The sequence below is a fragment of the Cervus elaphus genome, chromosome 14 (assembly GCF_910594005.1).
Source record: "Cervus elaphus chromosome 14, mCerEla1.1, whole genome shotgun sequence".
Taxonomy (NCBI): Eukaryota; Metazoa; Chordata; class Mammalia; order Artiodactyla; family Cervidae; genus Cervus; species Cervus elaphus.
In genome coordinates, this window is record NC_057828.1 from 49,376,729 (window position 1) to 49,389,795 (window position 13,067).

A 13,067-nucleotide genomic window follows, 5' to 3' on the forward strand; every position below is an offset into this window, starting at 1 on the left:
CCTGGGGTGGCCTGAACAGACTGCCCCGAATGCCTTGGCTTAAAACAGCAGACATCTATTCTCTCCCAGCCCTGGATCCAGAATCGATTCCATTTGGCTGAAATCGAGGCATCAGGAGGGGCTTGCTCCCTCCGAAGGCTCCGGGGAAGCATCCTTCCTGCCTCTCCTAGGTTTTGTTCCTGGGCTTCGGCCACATCGCTCCAGCCTCTGCCTCCGTCTTCACGTGGCCTTCCCTCTGTGCGTCTCCCTCTGTTTTTCTGTCTCGGGTCTCTCTCTCCTGCTCTTGTACTAACACCTGTCACTAGGTTTAGGGCCTGCCTGGATCATTAGGTCTCATCATCTCGTGGTACTCAGTTACCTCTGCATGGACCTTTTCTCTGAATAAGGTCACAGTCACAGAGTCCAGGGGTTGGGGAGTGGACATGCCTTTTGGGGGCCGCCATTCAGCCTATTTTGGGGACCCTGGGTTGCAGCATCTCCGGGGTCAGGTTCTGTGTGCCCCTTGCCTGGGGAATGTCAGCATGCTCTTCTGTTCCATGGCAAACCTGACTGGTGATCCAAGTGTATTCCTTTGGCCTTTTGTGTGTTGTCTCCTAGTGTAATTGAAAATGTGAATGGCAACAATTCAATGTGTGTCTGTTTTTGTTTTTTTCTTTTTTACAGTTTGCATGAAATCAAACCCACTTTGGCAGGATAAGACACTTTAAAGTAACAGATCTGATCTCACCCACTAAATTTCACAGACAGGAGGAGGTTTGTCATGTTGACGGATGAAATACCGCTCTTGCTCTGCCCACCTGCTTGGCTGCACCTGGCCTTGTCCTTGAGCTGGGGGTGCATGTTGGGAGTGTGGGCTTAGGGAGGGTCTTGTTTTCAGGCATTGCCCTGGCCTGTTGGGAGAGAGTACAGACTAATAAAGGGCCAGTGGATTGCCACCAAGCCATTGTCCAACTGAAGGAGTGAGCCATAACTCACTGACCTTCCCTTCTTGTTAGAGATGTTGAAACAAAGTGGGGGAAGTGGCTATTTGTTTATCTGACATCTGCTTCACACAGAGAAACACTGTATAGTCCGAGGACAAGAAAATCAACAGAAAGCCTGAAACTAGGAAGCTGGGGATCGGTTGCTGCTTTTGAGAGGTTAAGCCAGAAGGGACTGACACAAATAGCATGAAACTGGGGGCATGTGTTTTATTTTAACTTTGATCCTGTAGTAAACTTATGAATTTGGGGGAGATGGCTATTTATAGTAAAGTAGTATAGGTATCACTGAGTCCTCACAGTTTTTTTTTTTTTCTGGCCAGTTTTGTGAATACATTTAGTATTTTTATTTTTAATATAATTGTGATGCTATTCCTTAATTTGGCTTTTAAACTTTTTCTCCTTTATTTATTTGGCTGCACTAGGTCTAAGTTGCGGCACATGGGATTATCGATTTTCGTTGCAGCCTGCAGGACTTTAGTTGTGGCAGGTGGGATCTAGTTCCCTGACCAGCGATCAAACCTGGGCCCCCTGCATTGGTAGCATGGCGTCTTAGCCACTAGACCACCAGGGAAGCCCCTATCATTTATTTTTTAAAAAGCAGTGGATATTTTTTAGCAGCTTTCCGCTGATAACACTGTGGTTGCTCAGGGCTGTTTTATTGTCACCCGGCTGAGGGATGGGAAGGGCAGGTGTCCTCTGTATATCTGACAGACACCAGAAGTACGTATTTGACACTGGAGGTGCGGCAGACAGACTCACGCTTAGGATTCTTACTTGGTTGGTTCTTGGCTTGTATTTCCAGGATGTGGGTTTTTGCTCATTGAATTGACCCAAACCCCTGCTCAGCCCTGTGACTGTGCAGAACACGGTGGTATCCTCACCCGTGGTCTGAAATGGGTTTGGCTCCAGTAAAGGATCAGAAGAGGCTAAAACGGGTGGTTTGAGGTCCATTTACGAGGGGACCTTAGGAAAGAGAGGTTAATTCACAGCCAGACACTGGTTCTGGATGTTCCCCACGTGGATACAAAGGATGTGATGTGATGGGCCATCATCTGGAGCAGTCTTTAAAGACCGACTTGGATGAAACTTGAACTTCCTGTTCTCTTCACCCCCCTGCTTAGTTCCCTCACTAAGGATCGAACCCACACCCCCCCGGCAGTGGAAGTGTGGAGCTCTAACCTCTGAACCACCAGGGAAGTCCCAGTGCTTCCTGTTCCATATTATGTGCACACACCCCCTGCTGAGGTCTCACCCAGTTGACCATCAATTCATCTGTGTTGGATTCCAGCCAGAGTCCTTGTGTGTGTATGTGAGACCTGCTTTCAACCTGAGTTCACTCAAGTCCTGGCTGTGACAGTGACCCACGGCTCACTCGTGTCCAGCCAATCAAGCAGGGTCTGTGGGGAGCCCAGGGCACTCTGCTGGAGCCTTCCTGGGCTCCGTGGTCCCAGACACAACTCAGGTCAAAAGATTCCCATTGGCATCGCCTTTCCTTAGGGACCCTGCTCTGCACCATTGCAGACAAGCCTTGGCTTCCACCCCTTCTGAGAGTCTGAGACCGCCTCCTTGCAGGTTGTCTGCTTCCCTGTGACCACGGCCTGAGTTGGAGGGCTGCTGGGTTAGCTCACGTGGTTGGTGGTCAAGAGGGATGGAGGGCTGTTGGTGAGGAACCATCCAGTCCTTTGCTCTCCTAGTGCCCCGGGGTGTGGAGAGCATCAGGAAGGAAGATGCTGAGTTTGGTACTGATCAGGGTTCTTGGCCTTTCCTGATCAATAGAAATTGATCAGAGGCCAGACAGGAAATCCAGGCAAAGCTTTATTGGGATTCTGGTCGGTTGTAGGGGCGTGAGAACAAGCAACAACTTCTCTTGCTTGTTCCCCAAGGACCGGGTGAGCTGGTTCCTTCTATGGGGTGAGGGTCGAGCAGGTCTAGGGGTTGGGCTGGAGTGGCTTAGGTGGTTTGTTCACCCCTTGGTGGTGGTGTGTGCAAGGGCCGTGAGTAGTGCTCTGTTTTTGCTCCTGGCTTTTTGCAAGTGGCAGTTGGGTTTTTGGTCTTTTTGTATCTCGTTCATAATTTGCCCCAACTGTGCATGCATGAAGCTATTTTTTAGTCCCTTATAGTTTCTTTGTATTTTGTTGCTGGAGGAGAGGTGTGTCCAGGTGCAAGCACTGCAGCCAAGGGTCTCAGGTCCCAGGTCCCAGGCCTCAGTCTTCTCACGACCGTGTTCCATTTCATACCTGCCGCCTTCAGGTGGCTTCTCCCCCACATCCCCAGGGAGGCTGGGAATCTGGAGTGGAGGTAGGTGTGGCTGCTGCCCTGAGTCTGGGCTGTCAGTCTGACTTCAGCTGATGCCACTGGGCTCTTGGGGTGGAGAGTGCTGTTCCCGGGCTCCCGTCTCACCTGCTGTTGTCGTGTGCCCGGTGGCCTCTGGTTGGGGAATGGCCTTCCTGGGGGTGACTGTGTGTCTCCTGCCAGGGAATGAGCCAGTGTCTCTGGAGCTGCCTTAAGGGGGTAGATCATGAGTGTCATTGCCCAGCCGAGCAGGAATGTCAGGACCTGACCAGGACTCACTCCGAGTTCCATTTTATTCTTGTTTCCTTTTGAATAATGGATGAAAGTGGTTTCTTTAAAATACCACTGACTCAAGCCTTGAAACCATATTTGTGAAAATGGCTTTGTCTGAAGGAGGAGGCTAATTATGGGGAGGGGGGTCCTAGCGTCCTCCCTTTCATCTGGCCAGTGATAGAGACAGTGAAAGAAGGTGCAGCATGAAACATTTGGCCTGGGTAATTTCCTAGTTACACATAAGTTACATATAAGCTACGTATATAGAACATAGAATGAGGAGCTGAAACTTTGCTGGAGAAAATGTGTGCTAAAACCCTAAATTGAATGTGAATGTATATTCTTCATTATTTTATGAAGTGTCTCATTACTAACACAAAGTGCCACTCCTGGTATTTTATTCATGGATCTGGGTGGATGTTAAAGTGCAGAGTGTTTGAAAACCTGCAGAATATGTGGTACATGTATATAATGGAATATTACTCAGTTGGTAAAAGGAACGAAATTAGGTCATTTGTAGAGATGTGGATGGACCCAGAGTCTGTCATACAGAGTGCAGTAAGTCAGAAAGAAAAATAATTATTGAATATTAATACATATATGTGGAATCTAGAAAAAGGGTACAGATGAACTTATTTGCAAAGCAGAAATAGAGATGCAGGCTAGAGAATGGACATATGGACACGGCTTGGGGGAAGGAGAGGGTGGGACAAACTGGGAGAGTAGCATTGACATATATACACTCCCATGTGTAAAATCCACAGCTAGTGCGAACTTGTTGTAAAGCACAGGACACTCAGCTCAGTGTGAGCTCTGTGATGACCTGCAGGTGTGGGATGGGGAGAGGGGAGGGAGGCTCTAGGGGGAAGGGATGTATGTATACATGTAGCTGATTCACTTTGTTGTATAGCAGAAACTAACTCGACATTGTAAAGAAACTATACTCCAAAAAAAAAAAAAAAAAAAGGAAGAAAAGGAAACCTGCATAAAGATCCTACGGAAGAGGAGAAATCATAAAGGCAGTGTTGGTCTTCAGGAGGGTCCTGGTTAGACTGGGGTGGGGGTGGGGCAGGTCTCAGAATCAGAGGCTGGCTTCCTGCCCGCTCTGAGCCACCGACGTGGTGCCACATCCTCCCCTGTGGTGGGCCTTCTTTCGTGATGACCCCCTGCCTTGCTCCACTGCCCTGTGACGAGATTGTCCCGGGAAAGCACTGTTGATTCCCCCACCCACGTAGGCTTGGCGACAACCTCTGACCCATGTGCTTTGTTTCCGTTCCAGGCAGCTTCCCTCACCTCCTTGTCCAGCCTGGCATGCATGCACATGGTTCGCTGGGCTGTCTGGAACCCCTCGCTGGAAGCCGTCTCCGGGCGGGTGATGTTACCTCTCCAGGGTGGCATCCAATCCAACCCTTCGCACTGTCTGGTCTATAAGGTCCCCCCAGCCAGCATGAGCTCCGAAGAGGTAAATGCTAGAGACCCCATAAGTGTGATTGCTTTCTACATGCTTCTAGCAAGTTCATGCACTTTCAACACCAGAGCTGACAAATAACGTTTGTCAATGTTTCATGAGCAGTATTTTTTAGGTCACAGATTTGCCCTTAAAAACTAAGTATGATTGCTGAGTCATAATCAGAAACACACATTACTATATGTAAAATAGATAGCCAGTGGGAATTTGCTGTAGGATACAGGGAGCTCAAACCCGGTGCTCTGTGACAACCTGGAGGGGTGGGATGGGATGGGAGGTGGGAGGAGAGGTTCAAGAGAGAGGGGATGCAGGTATACCTATAGCTGGTTCATGTTGATGTATGGCAGAAACCAACACAGTATTGTAAAGCAGTTATCCTTTGATTAAAAACAAATTTAAAAAAATAATGACTAAAAAATGATGACTGGATAAAGGAAAAAATAAAGAAAAAAGAAAAAAATTAAAAAAAAAGAAAAAAATATGTGTGACTGTTGAATTATAATCAGTTTTGACCTCCCTGAAGGTGGTGTTATCTGGGGTCTTATTATGTCCCTGCTTATGTATCCATTTCTCAAGGTGGCCTGTGCCTCTTATTTTTACAGAGAGAGCCACGAGATGCACTTCTGTGCTTTTTAAAATGCCCTCTTTTTTAAAAACATTATTTTTTATTGAAATACAGTTTAATTACAGTGTTGTGTTAATTACTGCCATACAACGAAGTGACTTGGTTACATATATATCTACATTCTTTTGCACATTCTTTTCCACTATGGTTTATCACAGAATATTGAATATAGTTCCCTGTGCTATTCAGTAGGACCTTGTTGTTTATCCATTTTATATGTATCAGTTTGCATCTGCTAACCCTAAACCCCCAATCCTTCCCTCCCCCACCAATCACAAGTCTGTTCTCCGTTTGTGATTCTGTTTCATAGATAAGTTCATTGGTGTCATATTTTAGATTCCACATATAAGTGATATCATATGGTATTTGTCTTACTCTTTCTGTCTTACTTAGTATGATAATCTCTAGTTGCATCCATGTTGTAGCAAATGGCATTATTTCATTCCTTTTCAAGGCTGAGTAGTATTCCACTGTGTATATGTACCACGTCGTCTTTATCCATACTTCTGTGGTTGGACATTTAGGTTGTTTCTATGTCCTGGCTATTGTGAATAGTCCTGCTATGAACATACATGTATCTTTTTGAATTACAGTTTTTTCCATATGTTTGCCCAGGAGTGGAATTGCTGGATCATGTAATAATTCTATTTTTAGCTTTCTGAGGCACCTCTGTACTGTTTCCCACAGTGGCTCCATCAGCTTTCATTCCCACCAGCCGTAGAGGAGTGTTCCCTATAAAAAAGCCCTTTTGAAATGTGTGTACACTGGGGGCTGCAGCTTGTGTGCACAAGGCTGGAGTGGGAGCTGGGCAGTTGGCATCCCCCTGGCTGGTCTTTGTGGCTCATCACTTTCCTCACTCGACCTCAACTCTCTCTAGCTGTGTCCAGAGAGGAGGGACCACAACAGAACTTATTTAAATCCATTTTGAAATGAAGCTTTCTCTGATCCCCACTGTAGAAAGCAAACAGAAGTGGGGCAGGGCCAGTGGAAGCATGTTTGTGTGTGGGTCTCACCCCATGGGCTCCCCTGGCCTGTTGGCAGTCCTACAGGGTGGGGAGCAGGGACCCCGGGACACAGATGCTGTGTGACATCCCTGCTCTGGCTGACGTCTGGGTCCTTCTGACACTAATGGGTTGTGGCAGGGTTTCTGCCTGGGGGTGTGTTTTATTCTTCTGCTGACATTACTGAGATACGCCTGTCCTGTCTCAGCAGATCAAATGGGAGCCTTCTAGGACTCAATTGGCTCATTTTTCTTGGGTAAAGGACCATACCTGTTATTTCAGTATGTCGTTCGTGTGCTGACTCCAGTGACAAGCATCATATTCAGTGCTATTATTTATGATGTGGATTATGCCTTGGGGACCTGAATCAGCGAGCAGCTGATCGTGCAGCTTCTCTTATTATAAGGAATGTCCCTCATTACAGGACTACATTTTGCTGCATTCCCACATGGTCTGGTTTCAGCCCTTGTTATAAACTTGCCATTAGAAATCCTGAAGCTACTGCCATATTCTCATTCTGTCTTGCTGGGTATGTACCTATGTAAATAAATCCTTATTCTGTTTAATTTTTGCCTTCTCATATCCACTACATTTCCTTTGCTTTTTAAGTGTGTAAACTATATTGGAACATAAGTGTTGTGAAGGTTGGACCATCTCAAGGTCACAAATGTATCAAATACCATCATCTTCCATGAGGAATATCACTTCTAATCAGGGTTTCTCCACTCAGCACTGTTAGCATTTGGGGCCAGACTGTTCTTTGCTGTGGGTCTGTCCCAAGCATTGCCCTGGAGGATGTTGAACTGCATTGCTGGCCTCCACCCACTAGAGGCAGTAGTGCACCCCACCCCAGTTATCAGAGCCCAGATGTTCATAGACATGGCTGAATGTGTTCTTCTGTGGCAGAATTGCCCCCCGTTGAGGACCACTACTGTAAACAGATATTATTAACTAAAATAATAAACTGCCACTGATCACAAACTCTATTCATTCTCCTGCTTTCTAAAGGCACTGTTTTGCATCTTCCTGTTTCTCATCTCATGTAGTAGTGCATTACCGCATCAGAAGGGTGGACTCCTAGGTAAGCCTGGTCTCTGCCTGGACACCAGTCAATTCTTTATCTTATTCATTCACTCAGTGAATTTTTACCAAGCACCTGTATCTACTCTAGGAAAACTCTCTAAATGCCATGGAACTTATAGTTCCAGTACTGACAGATATTAATCAAAAGAAAAAAGATACATATTATAAACATCCCATAATTTTTTTGCTAAGTAAATTTTGGGGTTTATGTTATTAAGATTATTTTAGTGTTATTTACTGTGAAGGTAAGTAGTGTATTATGTTTATGTTTTCCTTCTTTTTTTAATTTTTTTTTTATTAGTTGGAGGCTAATTACTTCACAACATTTCAGTGGGTTTTATCATACATTGATATGAATCAGCCATAGAGTTACACGTATTCCCCATCCCGATCCCCCCTCCCACCTCCCTCTCCACCCGATTCCTCTGGGTCTTCCCAGTGCACCAGGCCCGAGCACTTGTGTTATGTTTTCCTTCTTAAACAGCTCCTGTAGTTTTCCCTCAAACAAATAATTGTCTTTAAAAAAGTTAATATCTCCAGAGGTAGCCAGTTTCAACTCTTAGCTGTGACATATGGTATTTACCTTGTTTTCTAAATAATATGTGTCTACTGCTACTTCTTAGTTTAACAATTTTAGAAATTGTATCAGTTCAGCAGTTCAGTCGCTCAGTCACGTCCGACTCTTTGCGACCCCATGAATCACAGCACGCCAGGCCTCCCTGTCCATCACCAACTCCTAGAGTTTACTCAAACTTATGTCCATCGAGTCGGTGATGCCATCCAGCCACCTCATCCTCTGTCATCCCCTTCTCCTCCTGCCTCCAATCCCTCCCAGCATCAGGGTCTTTTCCAATGAGTCAACTCTTTGCATGAAGTGGCCAAAGGATTGGAGTTTCAGCTTCAGCATCAGTTCTTCCAATGAACCCCCCAGGACTGATCTCCTTTAGGATGGACTGGTTGGATCTCCTTGCAGTCCAAGGGACTCTCAAGAGTCTTCTCCAACACCACAGTTCAAAAGCATCAATTTTTCGGCACTCAGCTTTCCTCACAGTCCAACCCTCACATCCATACATGACCACTGGAAAAACCATAACCTTGACTAGATAGACCTTTGTTGGCAAAGTAATATCTCTGCTCTTTAATATACTATCTAGGTTGGTCATAACTTTCCTTCTAAGGAGTAAGCGTCTTTTAATTTCATGGCTGCAGTCACCATCTGCAGTGATTTTGGAGCTCCCAAAAATAAAGTCTGACACTGTTTCGACTGTTTCCCCATCTATTTCCCATGAAGTGATGGGACCAGATGCCATGATCTTAGTTTTCTGAATATTGAGCTTTAAGCCAGCTTTTTCACTCTCCTCTTTCACTTTCATCAAGAGGCTTTTTAGTTCCTCTTCACTTTCTGCCATAAGGGTGGGATCATCTGCATATCTGAGGTTATTGATATTTCTCCCAGCAATCTTGATTCCAGCTTGTGCTTCTTCCAGCCCAGCATTTCTCATGATGTACTCTGCATATAAGTTAAATAAGCAGGGTGACAATATACTGCCTTGACGTACTCCTTTTCCTGTTTGGAACCACTCTGTTGTTCCATGTCCAGTTCTAACTATTGCTTCCTGACCTGCATACAGATTTCTCAAGAGGCAGGTCAGGTGGTCTGGTGTTCCCATCTCTTTCAGAATTTTCCACAGTTTATTGTGATCCACACAGTCAAAGGCTTTGGCATAGTCTATAAAGCAGAAATAGATGTTTTTCTGGAACTCTCTTGCTTTTTCAATGATCTAGCGGATGTTGACAATTTGATCTCTGGTTCCTCTGCCTTTTCTAAAACCAGCTTGAACATCTGGAAGTTCACGGTTCACATATTGCTGAAGCCTGGCTTGGAAAATTTTGAGCATCACTTTATTAGTGTGTGAGATGAATGTAATTGTGCGATGTGTAGAATGTCGACATTCTAGGAATCAGCGAACTAAAATGGGCTGGAATGGGTGAATTTAACTCAGATGACCATTATGTCTACTACTGTGGGCAGGGATTCCTGCCACAGAAGAAATGGAGTAGCCATCATGGTCATAAAAGAGTCCGAAATGCAGTACTTGGATGCAATCTCAAAAGTGACAGAATGATCTCTGTTAGCTTCCAAGGCAAACCATTCAATATCATGGTAATCCAAGCCTATGCCCCAACCAGTAACACTGAAGAAGCTGAAGTTGAATGGTTGAATGAAGACCTACAAGACCTTTTAGAACTAACATCCAAAAAAGATGTCCTTTTCATTATAGGGGACTGGAATGCAAAAGTAGGAAGTCAAGAAACACCTGGAGTAACAGGCAAATTTGGCCTTGGAGTATGGAATGAAGCAGGGCAGAGGCTAGTAGGGTTTTGCCAAGAGAACGCACTGGTCATAGCAAACACCCTCTTCCAACAACACAAGAGAAGACTCTACACATGGACATCACCAGATGGTCGACACCAAAATCAGATTGATTATATTCTTTGCAGCCAAAGATGGAGAAGCTCTATACAGTCAGCAAAAACAAGACTGGGAGCTGACTGTGGCTCAGATCATGAACTCCTTATTGCCAAATTCAGACTTAAATTGAAGAAAGTAGGAAAAACCACTAGACCATTCAGGTATGACCTAAATCCCTTGTGACTATACAGTGGAAGTGAGAAATAGATTTAAGGGACTAGATCTGATAGGCACTAGAGAGCCTGATGAACTATGGACGGAGGTTCGTGACATTGTACAGGTGACGGGGATCAAGACCATCCCCATGGAAAAGAAATGCAAAAAGGCAAAATGGCTGTCTGAGGAGGCCTTACAAATAGCTGTGAAAATAAGAGAAGCGAAAAGCAAAGGAGAAAAGGAAAGATATTTCCATTTGAATGCAGAGTTCCAAAGAATAGCAAGGAGAGATAAGAAAGCCTTCCTCAGCAATCACGGCAAAGAAATAGAGGAAAACAACAGAATGGGAAAGACTAGGGATCTCTTCAAGAAAATTAGAGATACCAAGGGAACATTTCATGCAAAGATGGGCTCAATAAAGAAATGGTATGGACCTACCAGAAGCAGAAGATATTAAGAAGAGGTGGCAACAATACACAGAAGAACTGTACAGAAAAGATCTTCACGACCCAGATAATCACGATGGTGTGATCACTCGCCTAGAGCCAGACATCCTGGAATGGGAAGTCAAGTGGGCCTTAGGAAGCATCACTACGAACAAAGCTAGTGGGGGTGATGGAATTCCAGTTGAGCTATTTCAAATCCTAAAAAATGATGCTGTGAAAGTGCTGCACTCAATATGCCAGCAAATTTGGAAAACTCAACAGTGGCCACAGGACTGGAAAAGGTTAGTTTTCATTCCAGTCTCAAAGAGAGGCAATCCCAAAGAATGCTCAAATAAATTGTACACTGACTTATAATAATGATAGATGAGAACATAAGCTCTTTTATACACTCTTGCACTTAAACAGCAACCACACTCTGCCCTCTCCCCACTTCCTTGCTCTGCTTGACCTTGCATTCAGGTACCGTTGTCAGAGGCTTGCAGCCCAGTGGGATCTTACCAGAGGATTGGAAGGGGAACCCTTGAGAATTGAAAAGAACTAGTGGGATCTGGGGTCCCTTGGACTGCAAAGAGATTAAACCAGTCAATCCTAAAGGAAATCAACTTGAATATTCATTGGAAGGACTGATGCTGAAACTGAAGCTCTAATACTTTGGCCACCTGATGTGAAGAGCCAACTCATTGGAGAAGACCCTGATGCTGGGAAAGATTGAGGGCGAAAGGAGAAGGGAGTGGCAGAGGATGAGATGGTTAGATAGCACCACCAACTCACTGGACATGAATTTGAGCAGACTCTGGGAGATAGTGAGACGGGGAAGCCTGGTGTGCTGCAGTCCATGGGGTTGCAAAGAGCTGAACATGACTTAGTGACTGAACAACAACAACAACGACAAGGGGGATCTGGAGAGGGAGGATCTTGGAAAGTGCCCTGTAAAGTTGCTTAAGAAATGCTAAAATTGGATCGGGATGGGGAATACGTGTAAATCTATGGCTGATTCATATCAATGTATGACAAAACCCACTGAAAAAAAAATAAATAAATAAAGGAAAAAAAAAAAAAGAAATGCTAAGTTAACCCTCAGCTTCATGTACCTGAATCTGACCCTAACAACGTATGGCAGACTTTGAGAACTGGACTGTGGACGGAGTTGCCCCTGCATGCGTCACGGCTGGGAGAGGACTGAAGAGCCCTGCCCAGGTTTTGAGAATGTGACTGATATTGAGACCACAGGAGGTTGCTTGGAAACTGGGGCTTGAACCCAACTGGATTGATTTCTGACCCAGCAAAAATATCAACATTCTCCATAAACTTTAAAAGAGATTCTTATAATGTGATATTGAAAAGAGAATCTTATAAAGTGATATCTAGAATGTCCATGACACAGTGTATACTTAATTGACAAACAAAGGACCAAGAAAACCTCACCTTGCAGGGGAAAGACATTCAACAGGCAGTGATACTGAGATGACACAAATGTTGGAATTATCAGACAAAGCCTTTAAAACAGGCATTATAAAAGTAATCCAATAAATAAGAGTGAACACTTTTGAAACAAAGGGAAAGATAGAAAGTCTCAGCAAAGAGGTAGATAAAGAAGAAGCAAATGGAAATTTTAGAACTGAAAAATAAAATTGTAAAAATAAAGTACTCACTAGGTGGACGCAATAGCAGAATGGATATGACTGAAAGAAAGATCAATGAATTTGAAGATGAATCAGTGGAATTTATTCAACTTGAGCCACGGAACGTTGATTGGAGGAGAGTGGACGAAGCCTCAGGGACCTGTGGGGAAGGACCACAAAGGCTAACACCCATGTCATCAGAGTCCCAGTAGGAGAGAAAGAGTACAGTACAGAAAAAAATGTCTGAAGGAATGATGGCTGAAAACTCCTCAAATTCGGCAAAAGACTTAAACCTGCAGATCGAAGAGGTCCAAAACCCAGAGATAAATGCAAAGAAATCCACACTTGGACATATCACAATCAAGCTGCTGAAAAAGACAAAAGTCTTGAAGACAGCAGTAGAAAAATGATGCATTACTTATAGAGAATAATTTGAATATTGTGGGTTCTTTGCAGGAACCATGGAGGCAGAAGGAAATGAAACAACATGTTAAAAGCACTAACAGAAAGACCCCGGAACTCAGAATTCTATTCCAGCAACTGTCCTACAGGAATGAAGGTTAAATAAAGACATCCTCAGATGAACTAAAACTGAGAGAATTCATTGGCAGGTAGAGATGCTCTTAGAGAATTGCTAAAGGAATT

The 13,067-nt window shown here is 44.5% G+C and overlaps 1 protein-coding gene across 10 annotated transcripts in view; it reads left to right on the forward strand.

The window, feature by feature from the left end:
* Positions 1-13,067, forward strand: part of NPHP4 (nephrocystin 4) — a 138,126-nt gene that overhangs the window by 51,096 nt on the left and 73,963 nt on the right. For 9 of the 10 annotated variants that reach the window (XM_043923291.1, XM_043923295.1, XM_043923293.1 and 6 more), the window contains one exon: positions 4,828-5,010. The exons of the other annotated variant lie outside the window; for it this stretch is intronic. In XM_043923291.1, the coding sequence (XP_043779226.1) occupies positions 4,828-5,010 (183 nt within the window). The remainder of the gene's footprint in view (positions 1-4,827; positions 5,011-13,067) is intronic. 10 annotated transcript variants of the gene reach the window in all.